This window comes from Cucurbita pepo, chromosome 15 (assembly GCF_057944985.1).
Source record: "Cucurbita pepo subsp. pepo isolate OVF chromosome 15, ASM5794498v1, whole genome shotgun sequence".
NCBI classification, from domain to species: Eukaryota; Viridiplantae; Streptophyta; class Magnoliopsida; order Cucurbitales; family Cucurbitaceae; genus Cucurbita; species Cucurbita pepo.
The window spans coordinates 1,471,903-1,494,492 of record NC_141812.1 but is presented as its reverse complement, the minus strand read 5'-3'; the positions used below and the strand labels follow the sequence as shown (position 1 = coordinate 1,494,492).

General features: G+C 38.7%; 3 protein-coding genes and 1 non-coding gene across 6 annotated transcripts; 1 reads left to right on the top strand and 3 right to left on the bottom strand.

Moving 5' to 3' along the window:
• Nucleotides 1-2,120: 2,120 nt before the first annotated feature.
• PARP1 (poly(ADP-ribose) polymerase 2) lies at nt 2,121-10,408 on the bottom strand. 2 transcript variants are annotated; one of them, XM_087118189.1, is made up of 20 exons: nt 10,064-10,408; nt 8,641-8,690; nt 8,370-8,553; nt 7,862-8,048; nt 7,468-7,762; nt 7,042-7,237; nt 6,810-6,971; nt 6,658-6,718; nt 6,496-6,559; nt 6,157-6,408; nt 5,766-6,003; nt 5,524-5,636; nt 5,370-5,446; nt 4,519-4,679; nt 4,200-4,391; nt 4,013-4,121; nt 3,792-3,874; nt 3,561-3,698; nt 3,301-3,483; nt 2,121-2,438 (listed from the first exon to the last, which is right to left on the bottom strand). In XM_087118189.1, the coding sequence occupies exons 1-20, from the start codon at nt 10,205-10,207 to the stop codon at nt 2,391-2,393; spliced, it is 2,937 nt and encodes a 978-aa protein (XP_086974315.1). In that variant the 5' UTR covers nt 10,208-10,408; the 3' UTR covers nt 2,121-2,390. The 2 variants fall into 2 exon arrangements, with proteins under 2 accessions (XP_086974315.1, XP_023554207.2); XM_023698439.2 differs by having other exon boundaries at nt 7,468-7,765; nt 10,064-10,407.
• A 1,749-nt stretch (nt 10,409-12,157) lies between these two features.
• LOC111811098 (bet1-like SNARE 1-1) lies at nt 12,158-14,741 on the top strand. 2 transcript variants are annotated; one of them, XM_087117819.1, is made up of 7 exons: nt 12,158-12,268; nt 12,301-12,327; nt 12,480-12,585; nt 13,521-13,671; nt 14,134-14,190; nt 14,269-14,328; nt 14,417-14,741. In XM_087117819.1, exons 3-7 carry the CDS (start codon nt 12,572-12,574, stop codon nt 14,504-14,506), a joined length of 372 nt encoding a protein of 123 aa, XP_086973945.1. In that variant the 5' UTR covers nt 12,158-12,268; nt 12,301-12,327; nt 12,480-12,571; the 3' UTR covers nt 14,507-14,741. The 2 variants fall into 2 exon arrangements, with proteins under 2 accessions (XP_086973945.1, XP_023553595.2); XM_023697827.2 differs by having other exon boundaries at nt 12,168-12,327.
• Nucleotides 14,742-16,385: 1,644 nt separating this feature from the next.
• Nucleotides 16,386-16,456, bottom strand: TRNAG-GCC (transfer RNA glycine (anticodon GCC)). The gene has a single exon. It is a non-coding gene; the product is annotated as a tRNA-Gly (tRNA).
• Nucleotides 16,457-21,635: 5,179 nt separating this feature from the next.
• On the bottom strand, nt 21,636-22,329 carry LOC111776323 (zinc finger protein 6-like). The gene has a single exon (XM_023655749.2). The coding sequence runs from the start codon at nt 22,309-22,311 to the stop codon at nt 21,769-21,771; it is 543 nt and encodes a 180-aa protein (XP_023511517.2). The 5' UTR covers nt 22,312-22,329; the 3' UTR covers nt 21,636-21,768.
• Nucleotides 22,330-22,590: the final 261 nt, after the last annotated feature.

Here is a 22,590-nt window from a genome sequence, read left to right as displayed (position 1 = left end):
AAGTTCGCTGCCATCAAAAGTGCGATTGTGACAAGTGGTATATTAAACCTAATCGAACCAATTCAAGAATGTTCCTATTAACTCGAAAGTTGGTATGAACATTACTTAATGACTAAGCTATCTTAATCTTTATGGAGTTTAGATTTGAATTCTTTTCTTATATTATATCGAAAAATGGTCGTTGACAGTTGAGCGAATTCCTACGAGTCGCTGGAATTCATGTAACCACTCACCTCTCCCTCTTTGCAAACGCTCTATTCTTCCCATCTGTTTAGAATCCTTGTTAGATCCCATATCGATTGGAGAGAGGAACGAGTACCAGCGAAGATGTTGGGCCCTGAAGAGGGATGGAATGTGAGATCCCACGTCGGTTGGAGAGGGGAATAAAACATTTTTATAAGGGTGTGAAAACTTCTCCCTAGCAGACACATTTTAAAAACCTTAACGTGAAGCTCGAAAGGGAAAGCCCAAAGTGGATAATATCTACTAACGGTAGGCTTGGGATATTAGAATCTAACCTATAACGACCCTACTTTTCTACTATAATAAAGTCTCTACTTCATGCATAAATTAATTAAGATATACCGTAAAGTCTTTTAAAATATTTTAAAATAGTGCCATGGACTTAGATGTTCATAACAAAATCATAAAAAATTAAAAACAATGCCTTAACCTTAAGAGCTACAAATAACATGAGTGCCACTTACGTAGCTACAATCTCATGGCTAAAAACAATGTATTGATCTAACCTAAGGGCTACAAATAACATGAGTACTACTATCTTAGCTTTAGTCTCATGTTTCATTGCGTCGTCGTCATCCATTTAGAGGTGCTTTAGTCCCATGGCTAAAAACAATGTCTTGATCTAACATAAAAATAACAAGAGTACTACTATCCTAGCTTTAGTTTCATGGCCATCACCGCGTCGTTGCCATCCTGCAGAGGTGGTTTCAATCTCATAGCTAAAAGCAATGGCATGATCTAACCTAAGGTGTGAGATCTCACAACGGTTGGAGAGGAGAACAAAATACCCTTTATAAAGGTGTGAAAACCTCTCTCTAGCAGACACGTTTTAAAAATCTTGAGAGAAAGTCTAAAGAGAACAATATCTGCTAGCGGTAGGTTCTGGCCATTACATAAGGGCTACAAATAACAAGAGTGCTACTACTCTAGCTTCAATCGTATGGTCATCACCACGACATCGTCATCCGTATAGAGATGTCTTTCTTTACCGGAACGGAAATAATATTTAAAGATAATGAAGTTGGTAGGTTTGAGATTAACATGAAGTTAAAGTGGGAATCTATTGGAGTTGGAGACAGTTTGACTTGGGAATCCAAATGAGACACAAAATTCTTTGGTTGGTTTCTAAATATGCAAAAAACTCGTAAGGCATTGGAAGTCGAGTCTTTAAGAATGGTCAAACAAATGCAGCAGAGAAGGGTTCAGTCATCTCTTGGAGAAACAAAAGAAGGGTTCAGTCATCTCTTGGAGAAACAAAGGGCCATGAAGAGCTTAATGGATCCACCGTCTTCCCATGTCATTAAACACAGCAGCAGCTATGATTTTCAGAGAAAACAAAGCCTTTAAAGCCTTTGTTTTGTTGGTAATCATAATGGGATCCTCTTTTCATCTTCTACAATTCCCTAGCTTGTTGTAAGCGTATGATATAAGCAAACATTTACCGATGCACATGACAGACATGCACAGTGTTACGGTCATGTTTGTCCAAGACATGACAAAATCATGTCTTCATCTGATAGACATAAAATACCTCAAAATGTACTATACGGATGCAACTAGTTGCCAAATTCTCCCTACCCAAAAAGTTATATACTATTTAAGACGCTGTTGTTGTCTTTTCGCTTGCATGCTATATAACACCGTTTTCAATCTCACTCAAACTCTCTTTCAAACTTCTTTCCAAAATCTCTCTGCCCCTATTTTCTAAAATCTTCTTATCAAATCGGAAACTAAAGCTTGAGCATACGTTGTCTCACTGTGAGCAACGAGATCTGAAATCCGCTGCTAAGAAAAGGACCTAAGAAAAGGACGATGGACTTCAAAATCACAAACTTTGATCCCATTTAGACAGATAAGAATGTCAATCCAAAATCACGTTCTGTCCAGAATCACAAAAGATTTCAATTCAAACACTTGTTTTAAGGCAAAAGCAACGTTTACTTTACATAAGTGGAAGCAACGAGAAGATCTCCCTCCTCAATGGGCTACTCAAAATGAGATCATTTCATGGCTTGCACAAAAAAGGAGTTCAAAATAGCTTAATTCTTTCCTATATTAACAAAACAGAGTAGCAGTTTCTGAGCTTATGACAGAACTGGAGGCTGTACAACTTCCCGCCCGTTCGAAAACGTCGTGTTATCTTCTTCTCACCTCTTGTGATGAAACCTCACCTTTAGTAAGAATTGCAGCTTAACCTGTTTAATGACATCCACAACAACGACATAATTTAGGGAGGGAGTGATTCTGTAATGAGTGAACTTTTGAAAGCCGATTATCGACCTCATGGAATTGCTATCAGTTGTTTAGTTCTTGTAACAGCCCAAGCCCACCACTAGCAGATATTGTCCTATTTGAGCTTTCCCTCATGGTGTTCCCCTCAAGGTTTTTAAAATGTGTATGCTAGGGAGAGGTTTCCACACTCTTATAAGGAATGTTCGGTTCCCCTCTCCAACCGATGTGGGATCTCACAATCTACCCCCCTTGAGGCCCAGCGTCCTCGCTGGCACACTGCCCGATGTCTGGCTCTGATACCATTTGTAACAGCCCAAGCCCATTACTAGCAGATATTGTCCTCTTTGGGCTTTCCCTCAAGACTTTTAAAACACGTATGCTAGAGAGAGGTTTTCACAACCTTATATGGAATGCTTCGTTCCCCTCTCCAACCGACGTGGGATCTCACAATCCACCCCTCTTGGGGGTCCAGCATCCTCGCTAGCACGCTGCTCAGTGTCTGACTCTGATACCATTTGTAACAGCCTACGCCTACCATTAGCTAATATTGTCTTCTTTCGACTTTCCCTTCTGGGCTTTCTCTCAAGGTTTTTAAAAAGCATCTGCTAAGGAGAGGTTTCCACACCCTTATAAGGAATGCTTCGTTCCCCTCTTCAACCGATGTGAGATCTCACGGTTCAGCTTATGATAATTTTGTTTTCTATTTATAGTTCTTTTCATTGTTTCTCAACATCTCACCTTTTCTTCTTCGACGCTACCTATATTAGCCTCCACAACACAACCCGAGTATGCAACATAAAACCAGAGCCTTATCTAAAAACTTACTTGAGCTGTATCATACACAATGTACTCATTGTACATCAACTCCGACGCTTTCACGTTCGATGCCACTGGTTTCCCGCAAGGAACCACCACATCCTCCTTCCATTTGACGTGTTCCGATGCTGCTGGCATCTTCTTCCCGAGCCCTTTCGTCGAATGTTTTCCTCGAGGTGGTCTTTCCATATACTATAACAAATATATGTATATGCATCAATTCACTTCTTAACCCTATAAACAATATTATCATTACAAAATCAACTCACTTCAGCTTTCTTCAGCTCGTACACCTCTCCCAATGCAACTTCACTCAAAAGCATAAAACCAACAGGATTGTTCTTGTCCGTGTAGCAATACTGTGCACTTTTACTCACCAAATCCGCGAAGTATATTCCCTTTCCGAACTGTATTCAATAACGTATTCCCAAACACGAAAAAACGCTTCAATTTCAGTATAATTCATATTCCCCGAACCAATATACGCTAAATAAGTATACCATATAGCCAGTTGCTGGAGCTTCGGGCGGAGCGATTCTCAATCCCTGGCTAAGTATCCCAACAAAATTCGTCAGCCGTGAACCTACACCATAAAATCATTAACATCAAGTCAACCTAAGCGCCCAACTAGGAAAAACATTATAACTTCGACCCAAAGGTCAAAGGTTTGAATCATTATAATAGTACATCATTTTCTATATTCAAATATCGCTAGCTTTACCGTGCCACAGCAGCATTTTGTTCTTAAGTTTTTGGCAGAATGGGGCAAATTTATCGAACTCCCCTTCTCTCTCGAGTGAAAATACTTCTTCGAGCTCCAGAGCCCAATCCTTCCAAAATGTAAATTAAATGAATATCAGCTATTATTTGTGCAACGTGAAGTGATAGGACACGAGACGTAAACTAACCGTATGAGTTGGGGCATGAGTGGTAAGAAGATACTTCTCGATTAACTTATAATCCTCACTTTCGTGTGATATTGGAGCAATATCACAGCGCAGCTTCTTATACTTATCATCAAGAGATTCATCGCTGTTGTCATCGAACCCAACTAATCTAGAAGCGATCTCGATATCTTGGAGTGCTTCCAGCATTTTCAACTATGAATGACACAAAGTAGTCCAAAGAGGGGAGAAAAAACATGAGGGCTCATAGATAGTTCGAATTGAAACACGAACAAAACAAAAGTTCCCATCTTTTAACGGAATCAGATGCGTCGTTGGTCACCTTCGACTTGAAATCATCCTCATCCCTTATAATGTGCGGATGAATAGAAGGAATCACGGTGAAAAACCGATTGCTAGCGTCGATAATCAAGCTTTCTTTCATAGAAGGATCGTGCATGCTACTGTTTAACAGGTTTTGGATTTCTGTTAAAGCTTCAAAACCTAAAGTAGATGCCAAAGAAAGTAGAAATATAAGGAAAACAAAATTGTGAACCAAACCAAAAAAGAAAAAGATGTCTGTTTGGGTTTAAAAAACTATTTCCACTTTAACAGCCAAGTCCACCGCTAGCAGATATTGTCCTCTTTGGACTTTCCCTTTCGGGCTTACCTTCAAGGTTTTTAAAACGCATCTGCTAGGGAGAAGTTTTCACACCCTTATAAAGGATGTTTCGTTCTCCTCCCCAACCGATGTGGGATCTCACAATCCACCCCCCTTTAGGGCCCAGCGTCCTCATTGGCACTCGTTTCCTTTCTCCGATCGATGTGGGACCCCCACTAAATCCACCCCCCTTCAGGGCCCAACATCCTTACTGGCACACCGCCTCATGTCTACCCCTCTTCGGGGAACAGCCTCTTCATTGGCACCTCGACCGGTGTCTGGCTCTGATACCATTTGTAATGGCCCAAGCCCACCGCTAGCAGATATTGTCCTCTTTGGGCTTTCCCTTTCGGGCTTACCCTCAAGGTTTTTAAAACACATCTGCTAGGGAGAGGTTTCCACACTCTTATAAAGGGTGTTTCGTTCTCCTCCCCAACCGATGTGGGATCTCACATCCACTTTTATATTTTAAAATTTTCCAAGAAATGTAGTCGGTTTTGTGTATTTGATGAGAGATTCAAGACGTATTTTACCCTTCTGGATGTTTCTTCTGCTTAATTTTCCAAGCGGCATCTCTGCCATATTTATCTCAAACTCCATCATAGCAGCCCTGCAAGGGTTTTACTCAAACAAATGAACAAACCAAAAAAATCATAAAAGCCAATGAGAAAGGTCATTTGGAAAAACCTGTATGTTTCCACGTTGAACAGCATCTTCATTAATTCTGCTAACTGAGGAGCAAGTTTAGTTGCTGAATAATTCTTCGGTTTTTTCGTCATATCTTTGTTCACTCCATAATCCTACAAGTTCCAACATCGAGACTCGACTCAAGCATTGAAATTAACATAATGACTAGTTGAGCTGTAGAACCCGGAAAGTAAATGGTAGTAAAGAAGATGATGCGATAATGATGAAAGGAACAGCAGTACGATATCCAGCGGGAAGAATCGGCCAGGTTGCTTTTCGAAGTTTTGTTTCTGTTCCCAGGCCTCCCATGGATTCCCCGTCTTCTCAAGAAACAAACGTTTGAATTCACGGATTGCATCTGGTTTTGACATCTCTTCAAGTTTGACTCCTCCAATTTTCTCATTTCCCACACGACCCCATTTACGAAAAACGTAGCAATCTGAACTCTTATCATCTTGAATGATTTGAAGAATGTAGTAGCTTTCAATAACAAACATAAATATGTAAGAGACTGCAATGGCAGTTCAAAAGACGTGCACGTTTACACACACCCTTTGCTTCCTACTGACGAAAAAATTATCGAATGGATGCATAAGGGAGACAATTTCGGGTGCTGGGGAGAAATAAGCATACCTATTAATTCCAGTTGACAAATCCGACATATTTAAAGTTGTATTATAGATGCTTTTCTTGTCTTCAAGAATATGACCTGTATCCTGCAAGCCTGAAGATTCGTGCACCGCACTTCGCCCTTTCACCTTTACGGTCACTAAGCTGGTGGACTCACCAGCGGCTTCGACTTTGTATCTATCATATGGAAGCTTCTTCTGTTTTCGAAAGCAATCTACCAGATACTCTTCCCGAACTATCGGTATCTTCGTCCTCCTGTCCAGTGAATCCGGTAACGAAAAGAGAGAGCAACGGGAAATCGATTGATTAAGAAAGATAAAACTAACTAGAAGGATGCTTTACCTTGCTTTTTTCATTTCTGCATTATATTCATCCATGTCTCCACTCACAACCAAGCAATTAGTATCTGCACTTAGTTGTTGTCATCAAGGACTAACATAACATATCTGAACGAGTTACATGGTGACGGACCTACGGAGGAGATAAAGACGGTAAAGATGATACCTTTCTTAATTTTGGGATGAACAGCTCCACCTTCACCCTCGATTTTTCTTTTCCATTCTCCCTGCAAGATTCAACACAAAGATTTCAACTATTGCATTCGGCACAACGAAAGTAATTTAAAGCATACAAAATCTTAAAACGAAAGATCTTACCACGGAATCTTTTAATCCACAGAAGGAAACTCTTAGCTCAGCCAAGCTTTCAGCCTTTGATGATTGTAATTGACTACTAGGACCTTGATTGCCATTGGCACTACTGGAAGACGGTGGGGGCAATAGTCGAATCAGTTTTGCACCTTTTTGTGATTTAAACCACTGCAAGAGACCATTAGATGTGAAATAATGATATATGTCACTTTCATATAAGATTAGTTTTTGCAGAAACCTTGCTAAGATATTGGTTGCTGGTCTCTTCGGGGACTTTCCACTTCCCTTTAAGGCGCTCGGGTTCACGTGTAGAGTAGCTACACTTGCTCCATGCAGACTGATACCCGTGACATCGATACATGCCTCCGGAGTAACGTATTGAACCAGAACAGATCGGGCATTTTGCAAGTGCTCCAAACATCATACCATCCGCGCTAACAAGACATATACATCAATTAGGAAATGTGCCAGCATTAAAGCAACGAAGAACAACGTTTTGGCGTAACAAATAAAACCACAAATTTGTTCAAGAATTACTACAAGATGCTAGCATAATTGCCGTAAGGGAGTAACGCATAGAAGAACGGATACGTCGAATACTAGTCTCTCAATAACAATCAATTATAAGAAATGAAGGGTGCAAGGCTTGAAGGGACGAGACTACCAGCGATCACGCAAATCAAGCTCTGATCCAGTTGAATCTTGATCATTAGATTCAAGCATTTCCCGCATCTCTACGGTTATCACGTTCTTTTTCAAATCATCTTTTAGCTTCCATAGTTCTTTGCTCTGTGCCTCGAGTTTACTCACTAAATCAGATGAATTTTGAGGGTCTGCTGTAACAATAGCATTTTTCATGGACCTGCTCTCAGAAACATCTCCTACAGCCTTAGTAACTTTAGAATCCTGGTCTGTCATAGTGTCTTTTTTACGTTTACCAGCTTTCGAAGTCTGCTTCTCTTCTATGATCCGCACGTATGTACGTACACAAAGAGTTAATAAATGAATGAGATTAGAACATCAAAATGCTATTCTGCAAAATTACATGAAGAACATACCATTTTTTTCAGCAGATGGAGGCTTTTTAACCAAGGCACTAACAGCAGCCTGATCAGAAGATGGGAGGTTTTGCCAACCTGCCAACTTCGAAACTTGGGTAGACGGAGATTGTTCCATGTAGCAGTTTGCATGGTACCAAGCCAGACCCTTGGCCCCTTTCCCATCTAGGGCCGTGGACAAACGAACCTTCGAATTGTAATACAACTAAATCAATAGTTTTCTTCAACGAGTTCATGACATTGACGATGCAATTGAGAAAAAAATAATAGAAGTGTGTTCTGCTATGCCTTGCTGTTTTTATTAGTTAAATAACATGCCGAGTTGGGAGATTCAGACCTTTGACCTTATGAGTCGAGTATATATGCCCGAACCAATTAAAGTATGCTCAAGTTGATATTAACATTTACAATCTTTTAGTTTAGATTTGAACTTGAATCTGGCTAAGATGTCTACATATATTCAGATTCACAGAATAAGATGTTAAGGGAATATGCGTAAAAAAGTTACCTCTCCTTTCATAATCTTCTGTTTACAGCGCTTGCACGAAGCACGAGACGTTTGTGAAACTTCAATACCACACTCTACAGGCGTAACAGCCACTGCAGTTGCGGCTGCACTGTCTTCCACATATTGCCTGATCTTCTGCTGATCTTCCCATCTCAATGAGTCGAGTCCTTCAACATCATCAATTCTATCATATGGCAAATTCGAACCAATGAGCAAATTTTCCGGATGTTATACAAGTATCCATATGGTAAAATATCATTAGCACACATACAATTTGATTTGTTTGGCTTTCTTCAATATGCAGGTACCATGATTCCACATCTGGTTCAGAAAATATGAGCATATCAACATTAAGAATGTTTGATCATAGTTTTATTACAGGTATATACTAAGAATTAAAGAATGCGTCAAGAAAGATGAACGACATCCAGATTGTTGAGATTGTTGGGAGGGAGTCCCACATTGGCTAATTAAGGGAATGATCATGGGTTTATACGTAAGGAATACATCTCCATTGGTACGAGACCTTTTGGGGAAGCCCAAAGCAAAGCCATGAGAGCTTATGCTCAAAGTGGATATTATCATACCATTGTGGAGAGTCGTGATTCCTAACACAACTTAGATAGATTCAAACTAACAATCAAACACTAAAAGAAAGAAGTTAAACGGCATACATTATTAGGAGAGTTCATTTTCAACCAGCGGAAAATGAACTGAAAAGGCATGATTAGCTAAACAAATTGCAGCCAGAACTGATAATTAAGGAATTTCACAGCGATGCTTCAGCTCTGCACATCGCACAAATTACTCCATTGAAAGAAAAAAATTCCATCCAATCCTTTTCCATTTAAAACACGCATAATTGAAATGCCTCCATAAACAAAGATTTTAAAAACCGAAAGGTACTGAGTGTCACGGTCATGCTCGTCCAGGGTGTGTTGCCCGTGACCACATGCCCATGCCCATGCCACGCCAAACCCTTTATATTATTCCATGTTGTTTTGCTTTACTATTGTATTTTCAGTTTGTACGACGGTTCAACGAAATCATGTCTAGGTTTGCTAGACCTAAATCGCCTCAAAATGCACTATAAGGGGTGTGACTAGTTGTCAACTCCTCCACTTGATTTTGTATGACCGTTCAACGAAATCAGGTCTAGGGTCTGCCAGACCTGAATCGCCTCAACATGTACTATACATGTACTATAGAGGATGCAACTAGTTGTCAAATTCTCCCTACCCGAAAAGTTATATACGGTTTAAGCCGTTGCATGCTATATAACACCATTTTAAATCTCTCACTCAACTTTGCTTTCAAACTCTCTTTCAAAATCTCTCAACCCGTTTTCTAAAACATTTTTATCAAATCAGGGCTAGAAGCTTGAGCATATGGACGCAAATACAAATTGGCTTAACTCACTTGCTACTAAGGAGTGAGTGCTGGACAGTCACAAAGTCCGTTGCCAAGAAAATTGTGATTGTGACGAGCAGTGACAAGTGGAAGCAAATGCATATTTTCCAAACGAACAGTCAAAACAAAATGACAAGGAAAATTAGAAAATGGGTCAAAAGAGTGATACGAAACAAAGAACAAGAAGAACAAAAACTAGAACATGAAGCTAACAAGAAGAAACCCAACAAAGAGCATCACTCAAAAAAGCAGGAAAACAGCGAAAGAGAGAAATGGGTGAGTACAGGCATGAAGCCGTCGAATTGGGTAGCCTGAACCATCTTGCCAAAGCGGAGATTCTCCTTCTGAATGGGACTTTTGCAGGTCTTGCAAGAGGATCGAGAAGACTTGGCATATTCCACCTTCCATGGCTTCTGGGGATTCTCCATTTTTCACCTGAACTCAACACTGGAATAAGAATGCGCCGAAGAACAGTGGCTGCCCACAATCACAAATATATATATAGGTAAGGAATCTCAGGTGCGACCGAATTTGGGAATCTCTGATTAAAAAATTGCCATCGTGGTTCACTCTCCCGATCGAGAGTGACGAAGAGTCGGAAGAGCTTCTTCTCGACGCTTCATTTTGGGCCACGTTGACTTTGGGCTCTCAATCTTCTCCAGCAAGGAAAAGTTGCCCTAATATAAAATTCGGCCCAACTACCAAATTACTATATTTTATTTTCTTAATTTATAAAAATTAAATAAATTAAAACGTTTATTATTATTATTATTATTATTTTTTACATAGAAATAACAATTTAGTCCTCGTACTCTCGAGTTTATATATATGACCAGTTAACCCAATTAACTCGAACTACTCGGTAGAATAGATTTTTTTTTTTTCTTTTCAATTTGGGTTGGGTTGAATTTTTGAAAAATCGAAAATTCGGTTCAATTTACGGGTTGATATTTTTTTGGTTAGGTCAACTCAACTAACCCAAAAATAGAGTTACGACCTAACCCAACCCTACCCTACTCGTCCCGACCCTAATTCAATTAAAAATAATAAAAAATAAAAAATAGAATGTGGATAGTTTGTGAAGTGAGTGAGGTCCAACCAACCCCATCCACCTATGAATATTTGGACTCTACGATCTTATCCATTTCCATCAACTAAATTGGAAGCTTGTATCAATTATACCTAATTTCAATTCTCACTCTTACTTGCTTTTAATTTAAGATTTTGTTCGCTCGTCGTCCTAAAAAGATGGTGCGACACTCGAGTAAAATAAGAGTATATGAACGAATCGAAATCATAGAATGCATATGAGTGAGGACATAACATGCTAGAAAGACTTACGTTGGTTAAGTAACATGACCATGTTGCACGGGAATGTCGAGGTCCTTATTTGAATTCTGGACATGGGTCGTTACGGATGTTGTCTATTCAAATATGGGTTAGTAGATAAACACAAATTATCATTCCACAGGCTGATGGTTTGATCCTCCACTCTCATAATAACTAATGTTAAATAACTAGTTTAGTGGCGTGCTCAACCTAGTTAAGGCAAGGAAATGACGATACTCGTTTGTCTAGTGAATCTTGGGTTGAGACCGAGAGAAGGGTGAGATAAGTCTCACTAGGTAGTTGTTTATGTTGTGAGTCACAGACTGAGAGAAGGTTTTTCTTGTGCGTCATCGACCGAGTCCAAAAGAATGGTGAGGTGGGCTAGATTCGAGAAAATGGTGAGATAAGTCCAACTGGGTAGTTGTTTATGTTGTGAGTCTCGGTGACTGAGAGAAAGTTTATCTTGTGCGTCGTGGACCGAGTCCAAAAGAATGGTGAGGTGGGCTAGATCCGAGAAAAGGGTGAGATAAGTTCAACTGGGTAGTTGTTTATATTGTGAGTCACAGTGACTGAGAGAAGGTTTTTCTTGTGCGTCGGGACAGAGTCCAAAAGAATGGTAAGGTGGGCTAGATTCAAGAAAAGGGTGAGATAAGTCCAACTGGGTAGTTGTTTATGTTGTGAGTCTCGGTGACTGAGAGAATGTTGTCGTGTAAGTCTTGAGCCAAGTCCAAAAGAAGGTAGGTCCAAGGTGGGAGAAAACCCACAACCACTACTCAATTGTTTATGTTGTGAGCCACAATGATCGAGAAAAGGTTTACCTAATGAGTCCTAGGCCGAGTCTAAGAGAAACGTGAAGAAGATCCAACGTGAGAGATAGTCCGCAACCAGTTGTCTATGTTACTATATCCGTTGGCGATATAATTCATAGATATTGCATAGTTTTCGTATTCATTCTAAAACTATTTTTCATAAATTTTATATTTTATGTGTCATAAAATTTATATTTTGTGGGGTTGGTAGAGAATTTAAAAAATTTAAGATTTTAGAAACTAAATTTATTAGGTTGAAAGTTTGATATTCATTACCATTGATGTTTTCAATATATATCTCTTACTCCCCGTCAAGATTCGCCGATCGTCTCCATTTGTCACCGTTTCCAGTTCAGTCCCTCCGTCAATTCTCGAACTTTCAGGCTTCAGCTATCCGATAATTGGTTCTGGTACGTATCTCTTTCACCTCCTTCCTCCTGAATCTCTGTAAATTCCCTTTTCAATTTTGATCTTCGAGGTCGGATTGTCGATGCATCTGTTTTTCTTAATTTCACTTGCCTCCGATCAACATCTACTCTAATAAACTTCGAATCCTCAACAGGGAAGTGCGTAGGCAACAGATCGAGAAATCTTTGATTCGAATTCAAGAACGCGCAGGGTTGGGCGTGGAATCTGTTTCGTTCCGGGAGAGTCATGAACGCGAGAAGGTTTTTCTTGAATCTTTCAATACTCATCTTTTAAGTTTCTTTACTGTTAAGCAATCCGCGAGAGTCGCCAATGTTTTTCATTCACTGGATTTACGATTCAGGATCCTGTTGCTCTTTTATAGGCTACTGGATCTTTATAGGTCGATGACTTGATGAATTTGAATCTGTATTCGTTAGGAGGGCTTCATTTCTATGGTCTGTATTAGGGTTTTTCATTCATTATTTCTAAGTGTTGGAACTGCAATCTGCGAAATGTACTTGCTTATTTCTTGATGCACCACAAAGATGCAACATCTGAAGAGTACTTTTCTAGCTCATTTTCTTGCACATACTTCCCATATTAACAACATTCATAAGCTCCAGTTTTTTTTTTTTTTTTTCTTTTTTTTTTTTTTCAAGCATTTCTTGATTCTGTTTGCAGACACTTTATACTGATATAGTCTTGAAATTCATGATATCTGTTCTTTAGACATGTAATATTCAACTCCTTATGTTATGCTATGACTTTCTATGCCTGTACTTGAATTATTCGAACTGTTAAGTGATTTGGCATTAACACCATTTTGGATAATTGGCTACTGATCCAGAATTGTATAGATTAATCTTGATGACATGTTTATTTTTGAAATGAATTTCATTTCCTATATCTTAATTGATATTTGGCAATGATTTTGGTATGCATATTGACATTTACTGATTTTCATTCTTTAGTTCTCAATTTTTATGTTAAACTTCTATTCAAAATACAAATTTCTTTTTCTCATGCCCTTATATGCACCCTTGAAAGTTGAATGGAAGTTCTGAAAGTTCCCTTTTTAACCATAAACGGAAGAGTGTGTGCTTGCAGTAGCAAGTTGATTTTTATCAAATGAATCTTGGGTTGATCTTCCGAAGTGCTCGCCGTTCTACTTGTAATATGATCTCTTGGAGTGCAGGGAATTGCGCAACAATAGGGTTGCTCTCTTCGATGGCATTGAGGAGGGTGGTGTTAGAGCCTCATCTTCATACTCCTCCCATGAAATTGAGGAGCATGATAATGAAGCAGCATTAGGAGGCTTGCAAGACAGAGTCCTCCTGTTGAAGAGGGTATTACTTTCTTACCCAGTTTCATTCACTAATCTTAGATGTTTGAGTGTCAGGCAGGAACAGAGAAAAAATTATGCTCCTATAATATGCTGCAATTATTATCAAGAACTAATTTTGCACCTACAATGTGCTTCAATTATTGTCAAGAATGAATTCTGCACTTATGATATGTTGCAATTATTGTCGAAAACGAAATTTGCATATATAATATGTTGCAATTATTGTTGAAAACGAAATTTGCATATATAATATGTTGCATTTATTGTCGATAACAAAATTTGCACCTATAATATGCTGCAATTATTGTTGAAAACTTAGATGACGAAAGTACCGTCTAATGTGTGACGATATATTGTCGAAAAACACACGAGGGATATATAAACTCTGATGGTCGAGAGCTGTATTTATGCTTATATATATTTACCCGAATCACATTCAAATCGAACGATGTTATTGTAACAGTTGACAGGTGACATAAATGAGGAGGTGGAGAGTCATAACCGCATGCTGGATAGGATGGTACGTCAACTCCAACTGTCTTACGTAGTTCTTGCTGTTATTACTCACCGTGACTAATTCTTGCACGTTTTGGTTTAGGGTAATGATATGGATTCATCAAGAGGAGTGTTGTCGGGCACTATGGATCGCTTCAAGACGGTAGAGTCATCTTTTCAAGAACAATTCATTCGCACTCTTTTGACAATTCCTTTTTCATCGTTTTCGACATCAATTTTGATCTGTTTAGGTATTTGATCCCAAGTCAAGACCGAAGATGGTCTCACTAGTCGCACTTTTCGTGGCAATTTTCTTCATCGTGTACTATCTCACGAGGTAATCCTCCTGTCTGGATATTGAAAATACTCGAGGTTTGCCCGGAAGACAATGATCGCTATTGCTGCTTAGTTCTACCAGTATTATTACCTGTAAGTTTGGCATAGATGTTCTGTTGTTGATGCCTGTGTGAATATGTTTCCTTGTACCCCAAACAAAAGTTGAATGAGTTTATCATGTGCTGCTCTTTAGTGAGCTGACGTTGATGGGAGATATATAATCAGCAAACCAGTTTGTTAGTTGGGAGTTTTATATCCTCCTTGCCTTATTTAGATTATCTGAAGCTAAAGCTTGCTGCTGGGATGTAATTTCTGAAGAAGATAGAGTAATGAAAATGGAATTACAAAATACTCGAATTTTGTCCTATCTTTTTGAAAAAGTATATTAATGAAGTAGAAGTCGGTTAGAATGCTGAACTAAAGTTGGGATGTGAAATGGTCTAGTTCTGACTTGAAATGAAAATTGGATCTCAAACGGTTCTTTTAAGAAAGGTTCTAATAAAATTTTGAGAATTCATAATTTTATTTTATTCGATGTATACTCTATATGAATAACTATTTAAAGGATTGGAAAGGAAAATGAACCAACTTGGAATCGAATCTGAATTTGTGATAGGGTACTATTCTACCACTTGGAGCTAAGAGGTTGATAAAATGAGAATCTGAATTTGTGACAGGGTACTCTTCTACCACTTGGAGCTAAGAGGTTGATAAAATGAATATAAATAACTATTTAAAGGATTGGAAAGGAAAATGAACTAGCTTGGAATCAAACCTGAATCTGTACCGGAAAAATGCACTAGTTGAGAATCGAACCCATCCCGACTCCGAGTCTGTGTCGTGGCACGGTATGATTCTACCACTAGACTACTATTGCTAAAAGGTTAATAAATTAAATAAGTTAAAAAAAAGAGAAATAACTAATTAAAGGATTGGAAAGGAAAATGCATCAGGAAATTGAAGACCTCCGTACCGTGGCATGGTACTATTCTACTGCTAGACCACTAATGCTAAGAGACCACTAATGCTAAGAGACCACTAATGCTAAGAGACTGCTAGACCACTAATCCTAAGAGGTTGATAAAATAAATAAACGAACAAAGTAATTAAAGGATTGGATAGGAAAATGCACCAGCCAGGAATTGAACCCAGGTCTGTACCGTGGTAGGGTACTATTCTACCTAAAATACAGAAACAACTAATTAAAGAATTGAAAATTATTTTACGAAACAACTAATTAAATGACTGAAAAGGAAAATGCACCAGTCGGGAATCAAACCCAGGTCTACATCGTGGCAGGGTACCATTCTACCACTAGACCATTGATGCTACAAGGCTAATAAAATAAATAAGCCAAATACAGAAACAACTAATTAAAGGATTGAGAAGGAAAATGCATTAGCCGAAAATCAGGTACTATTCTACCAAACCACTAATGCTAAGTTAAAAACAGAAACAACTAATTAAAGATGTGATTGGAAAGAAAAATGCACCAGCCGAAAATCAAACCCGGGTTTGTACTGTGGCAGGGTACTATTCTACCACTAGACCACTAGTGCTACAAGGCTGGTAAAATAAATAAGCCAAAATACAGAAACACCTAATTAAAGGATTGAAAAGGAAAATGCACCAACCGAGAATCAAACCCAGGTTTGTATCGTGGCAGGGTACTATTCTACCACCAGACCACTCGTGCTACAAGGCTAGTAAAATAAATAAGCCAAATACAGAAACAACTAATTAAACGATTGAGAAGGAAAATGCATTAGCCGGAAATCAAACTCAGGTACTATTCTACCACTAGACCACTGATGCTACGAGGTTGATAAAATAAATAAGTTAAAAACAGAAACAACTAATTAAAGATGTGATTGGAAAGAAAAATGCACCAGCCGGGAATCGAACCCGGGTCTGTACCGTGGCAGGGTACTATTCTACCACTAGACCACTGGTGCTACAAGGCTGTTAAAATAAATAAGTTAAAAACAGAAACAACTAATTAAAGATGTGATTGGAAAGAAAAATGCACCAGCCGGAAATCAAACCCGGATCTGTATAGTGGCAGGGTACTATTCTACCACTAGACCACTAGTGCTACGAGGCTAGTAAAATAAATAAGCCAAAATACAGAAACATCTAATTAAAGGATTGAAAAGGAAAATGCAACGCCGGGAATCGAACCCAAGTCTATACCGTGGCAGGGTACTATTCTACCACTAGACCACTAGTGCTACAAGGCTAATAAAATAAATAAGCCAAATACAGAAACAACTAATTAAAGGATTGAGAAGGAAAATGCATTAGCCGGAAATCAAACTCAGGTACACAACTAATTAAAGATGTGATTGAAAAGAAAAATGCACTAGCTGAGAATCAAACCCGAGTCTGTACCGTGGCAAGGTACTATTCTACCACTAGACCACTGTACGAGGCTAATAAAATAAATAAGCCACTATTCTACCACTAGACGACTGGTGCTACGAGGCTGGGCCGGGAATCAAACCCAGGTCTGTACAGGGTATTATTCTAGACCACTAGTGCTACAAAGCTGGTCAAATAAATAAGCAAACAACTAATTAAAGGATTGAAAAGGAAAATGCATCAGCCAGGAATCAAACCCGAGTCTGTACCATGGCAGGGTACTATTCTACCACTAGACCACTAGTGCTACGAGATTAGTAAAATAAATAAGTCAAATACATAAACAACTAATTAAAGGATTGAGAAGGAAAATGCATTAGCCGGAAATCAAACTCAGGGTACTATTCTACCGAGGTTGATAAAATAAATAAGTTAAAAAGCCAAACCCAAGTCTGTATCGTGGATAGGGTACTATTCTACCTAAAATACAGAAACATCTAATTAAAGGATTGAAAAGGAAAATGCAACCGGTGGCAGGATACTATTCTACCACTAGTGCTACAATGCTAGTAAAATAAATAAGCCAAATATAGAAAATACAGCAACCGAGAATCAAACCCAGGTCTGTACCGTGGAAGGGTACTATTCTACCACTAGACCACTGATGCTACAAGACTAATAAAATAAATAAGCCAAATACAGAAACAACTAATTAAAGGATTGAGAAGGAAAATGCATTAGCCGGAAATCAAACTCAGGGTACTATTCTACCACTAGACCACTGATGCTACGAGGCTCGTAAAATAATAAGTCAAATGGAATCGCACCCGGGGTCTGTACCGTGGTAGGGTACTATTCTACCACTAGACCACTGGTGCTACGAGGCTTGTAAAATAAGTAAGTTAAAAACAGAAACAACTAATTAAATGATTGAGAAGGAAAATGCACCAGCCGAAAATCAAACTCGGGTCTCTAAAGTGGCAGGGTACTATTCTAGCACTAGACCACTGGTGCTACAAGGTTGATAAAATAAATAAGTTAAAAACAGAAACAACTAGTTAAAGTTGTGATTGAAAAGAAAAAATGCACCAGCCGAGAATCGAACCCAAGTTTATACCATGGCAAGGTACTATTTTACCACTAGACCACTGGTGCTACAAAGCTGGTAAAATAAATAAGTCAAATACAGAAACAACTAATTAAAGGAAATGCACAAGCCAGGAATCAAACCCAGGTCTATACCGTGGCAGGTACTATACTAGCACTAAACTACTAGTGCTACGAGATTGATAGCATTGAAAAGAAAAATGCACCATCTGGGAATTGAACTCGAGTCTGTACCGTGATAGGGTACTATTCTACCACTAGACCACTAGTGCTACAAGGCTAGTGCTACGAGGTTGATAAAATTGAAAAGAAAAATGCACCAGTCGGGAATCGAACTCGGGTCTGTACCGTGGTACGGTACTATTCTACCACTAGACCACTAGTGCTACGAGACTGGTAAAATAAATAAGTCAAATACAGAAACAACTAATTAGAGGATTGAGAAGGAAAATGCACCAGCCGAAAATCAAACCCTAATCTGTACCGTGACAGGGTACTATTCTACCACTAGACTACTGGTGCTACAAAATCAAACCCTAATCTGTACCATGACAGGGTACTATTCTAGTGCTACGAGGTTGATAAAATAAATAAGTTAAAAATAGAAAAAACTAATTAAAGTTGTGATTGAAAAGAAAAAATGCCCTAGTCGAGAATCGAACCCAGGTCTGTACCATGGCAGGGTACTATTCTACCACTAGACTACTAGTGCTAAAGGCTAGTAAAATAAATAAGTCAAATACAGAAACAACTAATTAAAGGATTGAGAAGGAAAATGCACCGGCCGGAAATCAAACCCGGGTCTATATCGTGGCAGGGTTCTATAGTACCACTAAACCACCGGTGGTACGAGGCTGGTAAAATAAATAAGCCAAATCATCAGTTGAGAATCAAACCCGGGTCTGTACCGTGGCAGGGTACTATTTATCACTAGACCAATGGTGCTACAAGGCTAATAAAATAAATAAGCTAAATACAGAAGCAGGGTACTATTCTACCACTAGACCAATGATGCTACAAGGCTGGTAAAATAAATAAGCCAAATACAGAAACAACTAATTAAAGGATTGAAAAGGAAAATGCACGGGGAATGTCAAACACCGAAACAACTAATTAAAGGATTGAAAAAGAAAATGCACGGGGAATGCCAAACACCGAAACAACTAATAATTAAAGGATTGAAAAGGAAAATGCACGGGGAATGCCAAACACCGAAACAACTAATAATTAAAGGATTGAAAAGGAAAATGCACGGGGAATGCCAAACACCGAAACAACTAATTAAAGAATTGAAAAGGAAAATGAACCAGCCGAGAATCGAACCCAGGTTTGTACCATGGCAGGGTACTATTCTACCACTAAACCACTGATACTACAAGTCTAGTATAATAAATAAGCCAAATACAGAAACAACTATAAAGGATTGAGAAGGGAAATGCATCAGCCGAAAATCAAACCCGGGTCTGTACCGTGGAGAACACTCGTGCTATGAGGTTGATAAAATAAATAAGTTAAAAACAGAAACAACTTATTAAAGTTGTGATGGAAAAGAAAAATGCACCAGCCGGGAATCGAACCCAAGTCTGTACCGTGGCAGAGTACTATTCTACCACTAGACCACTGGTGCATTCTACTACTAGACCATTGGTGCAGGAAAATTGGTAATCGAACCCAGATCCACTAGACCACAGATGCTACAAAGTTGATAAAATAAATAAGTTGAAAACAGAAACAACTAATTAAAGTATTGAAAAGAAAAATGCACTAGCCGATAATCAAACTCGGATCTATATCGTGGTAGGGTACTATTCTACCACTAGACCACTGGTGCTATGAGACTGATAAAATAAATAGACTGATAAATAAATAAGCCAAATACAGAAACAACTAATTAAAGGATTGAAAAGAAAAATGCACTAGCCGAGAATCAAACCTGGGTCTATACCGTGGTAGGATACTATTTTACCACTAACCACAGGTGCTATGAGACTAGTAAAATAAATAAGCCAAATAAAGGAAAATGCACGAGGAATTACGTGGTAGGGTACTATTCTACCATTAGACCACGGGTGCTACGAGGCTACAAAAACAACAAATAAATAAGCCAAATACAGAAACAAGTCATTAAAGGATTGAAAAGGAAAGTGCACCAGTCGATAATCGAACTCGGGTCTATACCATGGTAGGATACTATTCTACCACTAGACCACTGGTGCTACAAGGCTGATAAAATAAATAAGACAAATACAAAAACAACTAATTAAAGGATTGAAAAGAAAAATGCACCAGCCGAGAATCAAACCTGGGTCTATACCGTGGTAGGGTACTATTTTACCACTAATCACCAAATACAGAAACAACTAATTAAAGGATTGAAACAACTAATTAAAGGATTGAAAAGGAAAATGTACCAGAATTACTGGGGTACTATTCTACCACGGGTTATGAGGCTAGTAAAATAAATAAGCCAAATACAGAAACAACTAATTAAAGGATTGAAAAGGAGAAACAATTAATTAAAGAATTGAAAAGGAAATCCAAATACCAGGGTACTATTCTACCACTAGACCATCGCTGCTTCGCAATTAATAAAGTAAATAAGTTAAAAACAGAAATGAGTAATTAAAAGATTGAACTGTAAAATGCAACCGCCGGGAATCGAACCGGGGTCTTCCGCCCGCATTTTTTAGCCCAAATTCAATTGGGCCTGCCTGCAAACTTCAGCTTGTTTTTTAGCTTACATTAAATTGGGCCGGAGTCCAAATTAGGCCCGCTTTTAAAGCCCAAATTTAATTGCGCCGGGCCTGTAAACTTCGGCCCGCTTTATTTAGCCCAAATTTGATTGGACCGGCCTGCAAACTTAGGCCCGCTTTTTTAGCCCATATTCTATTGGGCAGGCCTGAAAACTTCGATCCGCTTTTTTAGCCCAAATTAAATTGGGCCTCCTGCAAACTTCAGCTCGCTTTTCAGCCTCTACATTAAATTGGGTCGGCATGCAAATTAGGCCCGCTTTTAAAGCCCAAATTCAATTGGGCCGGCCTGCAAACTTAGGCCCGTTTTTAAAACCATATTCAATTGGGCCAGCCTGCAAACTTCGGCCCGATTTAGCAAAAGTTAAAAGACCGAAACCCTACTGGTTGGAACGTCTCTTTTGTTATCTCGTTAATCTTAATGTAATTTTAAATTAAATGGCAAAAAAAAAAAAAAAATAATAATAATAATAAAAAAATAATGGAGGATTGAAAATGGTAAGATTTCTCCATGAATCTCCAAGAACATTGGCACGCCCACAACATGCAATAATCATCGTACAAAATGTTGTCTAATTAATTACTTCAATTTCACAAAATCTATGCAAACTTGTTCATGATAATCATGTCATGTAGAAGCCTTGAGATGCAAAACAACTTTGCTTCGATCTACTTTTATTCGCGAGTATTCAAGCTCAAGTTTTTAATTTCATACAAAATTTAGAAACAAAAAATAAAAATCAAATTTACGATCCTACCAAACAAATAGAGTGTGTTGATGACAACAACGACAATAACGGATCAGCTAGCATGAACAGATGTTAGCGACATCTCAATTTTCGTACTGAATTTTCCTTATTTAAAAATTCTAATAGCGATATGCACCAAAATCAAATAATGTTCTCTTCACAAGGAAAATACAAAGCGGGATGTTTATTCACACAATGAAGAAATAGATATAAAGATTTATATAGATATATGTAACTTCACACAAATGATATATGGATGGTAATGGAAAAACATTGAATTATATAATATTACTTCTACTACTACCGATCATGGCCGAGTCGAAGCTCCAAATCAAGTTCATCGTGATTATCATCATCGTTCTCACCACTATTGTCATCTGATCTCTTCTCTCGACGATCGGTCGAAGCAAGGGCAGGCGACAATCGCGAGGCTAGGCTCATGTTGAAAGCATTCAAATATTGAGGATTGTTGGTGTCGTTCGAGAATTGATGATCATGGGGTGGCGTAGTAGAAGAACCCAAATACCAAGAGGAAGAAGGGGGGAAATAGGTTTGAAAAGGCTGGTGCGAAGGATGGTTATTGAAGAGTTCGGGCTTAGAGGGAGAAGTAGTTTTGGCTTTGACACGATCTTTACGGTGGATATTCATGTGTCCGCCAAGGGCTTGAGCTGTCGTGAATCCTCGTTTGCAAAATACGCACTCGTAGGAGCGCCCACTACCCATTTGGTTGCTGGTTTGGTCGGTTTCTTCGGTCGTTGTTTTTGAGCTCTGATCTTCATTGGTGGCGGTGGCGGCGGTGACGGTGGCGGTGACGGAGGCGGTGGGAATAGGGTTAGGGTTCATAGGGGATGATTTTGCTTACCCCCCAACTTTGGTATTGTCTATACCAAGATCTATAAGAAGAACAAATAAGAAAAAGTCTTGCAAGAATTTTTATTTTATTGTTTTTTAGGTTGTGATGAGACAGCCATTACTTCGCCGGCTCTTGATGTATTCATCTTTTTGGAGACAATATTATGGTTTTTTTAATCTATTTTTTCTTCTCTAGGTTGTGTTCGAGTAGCTTAGATCTCTTCGTCTTTACCCTTTTCTAATAATATACATGTTTTTTTCTCTTTTTAT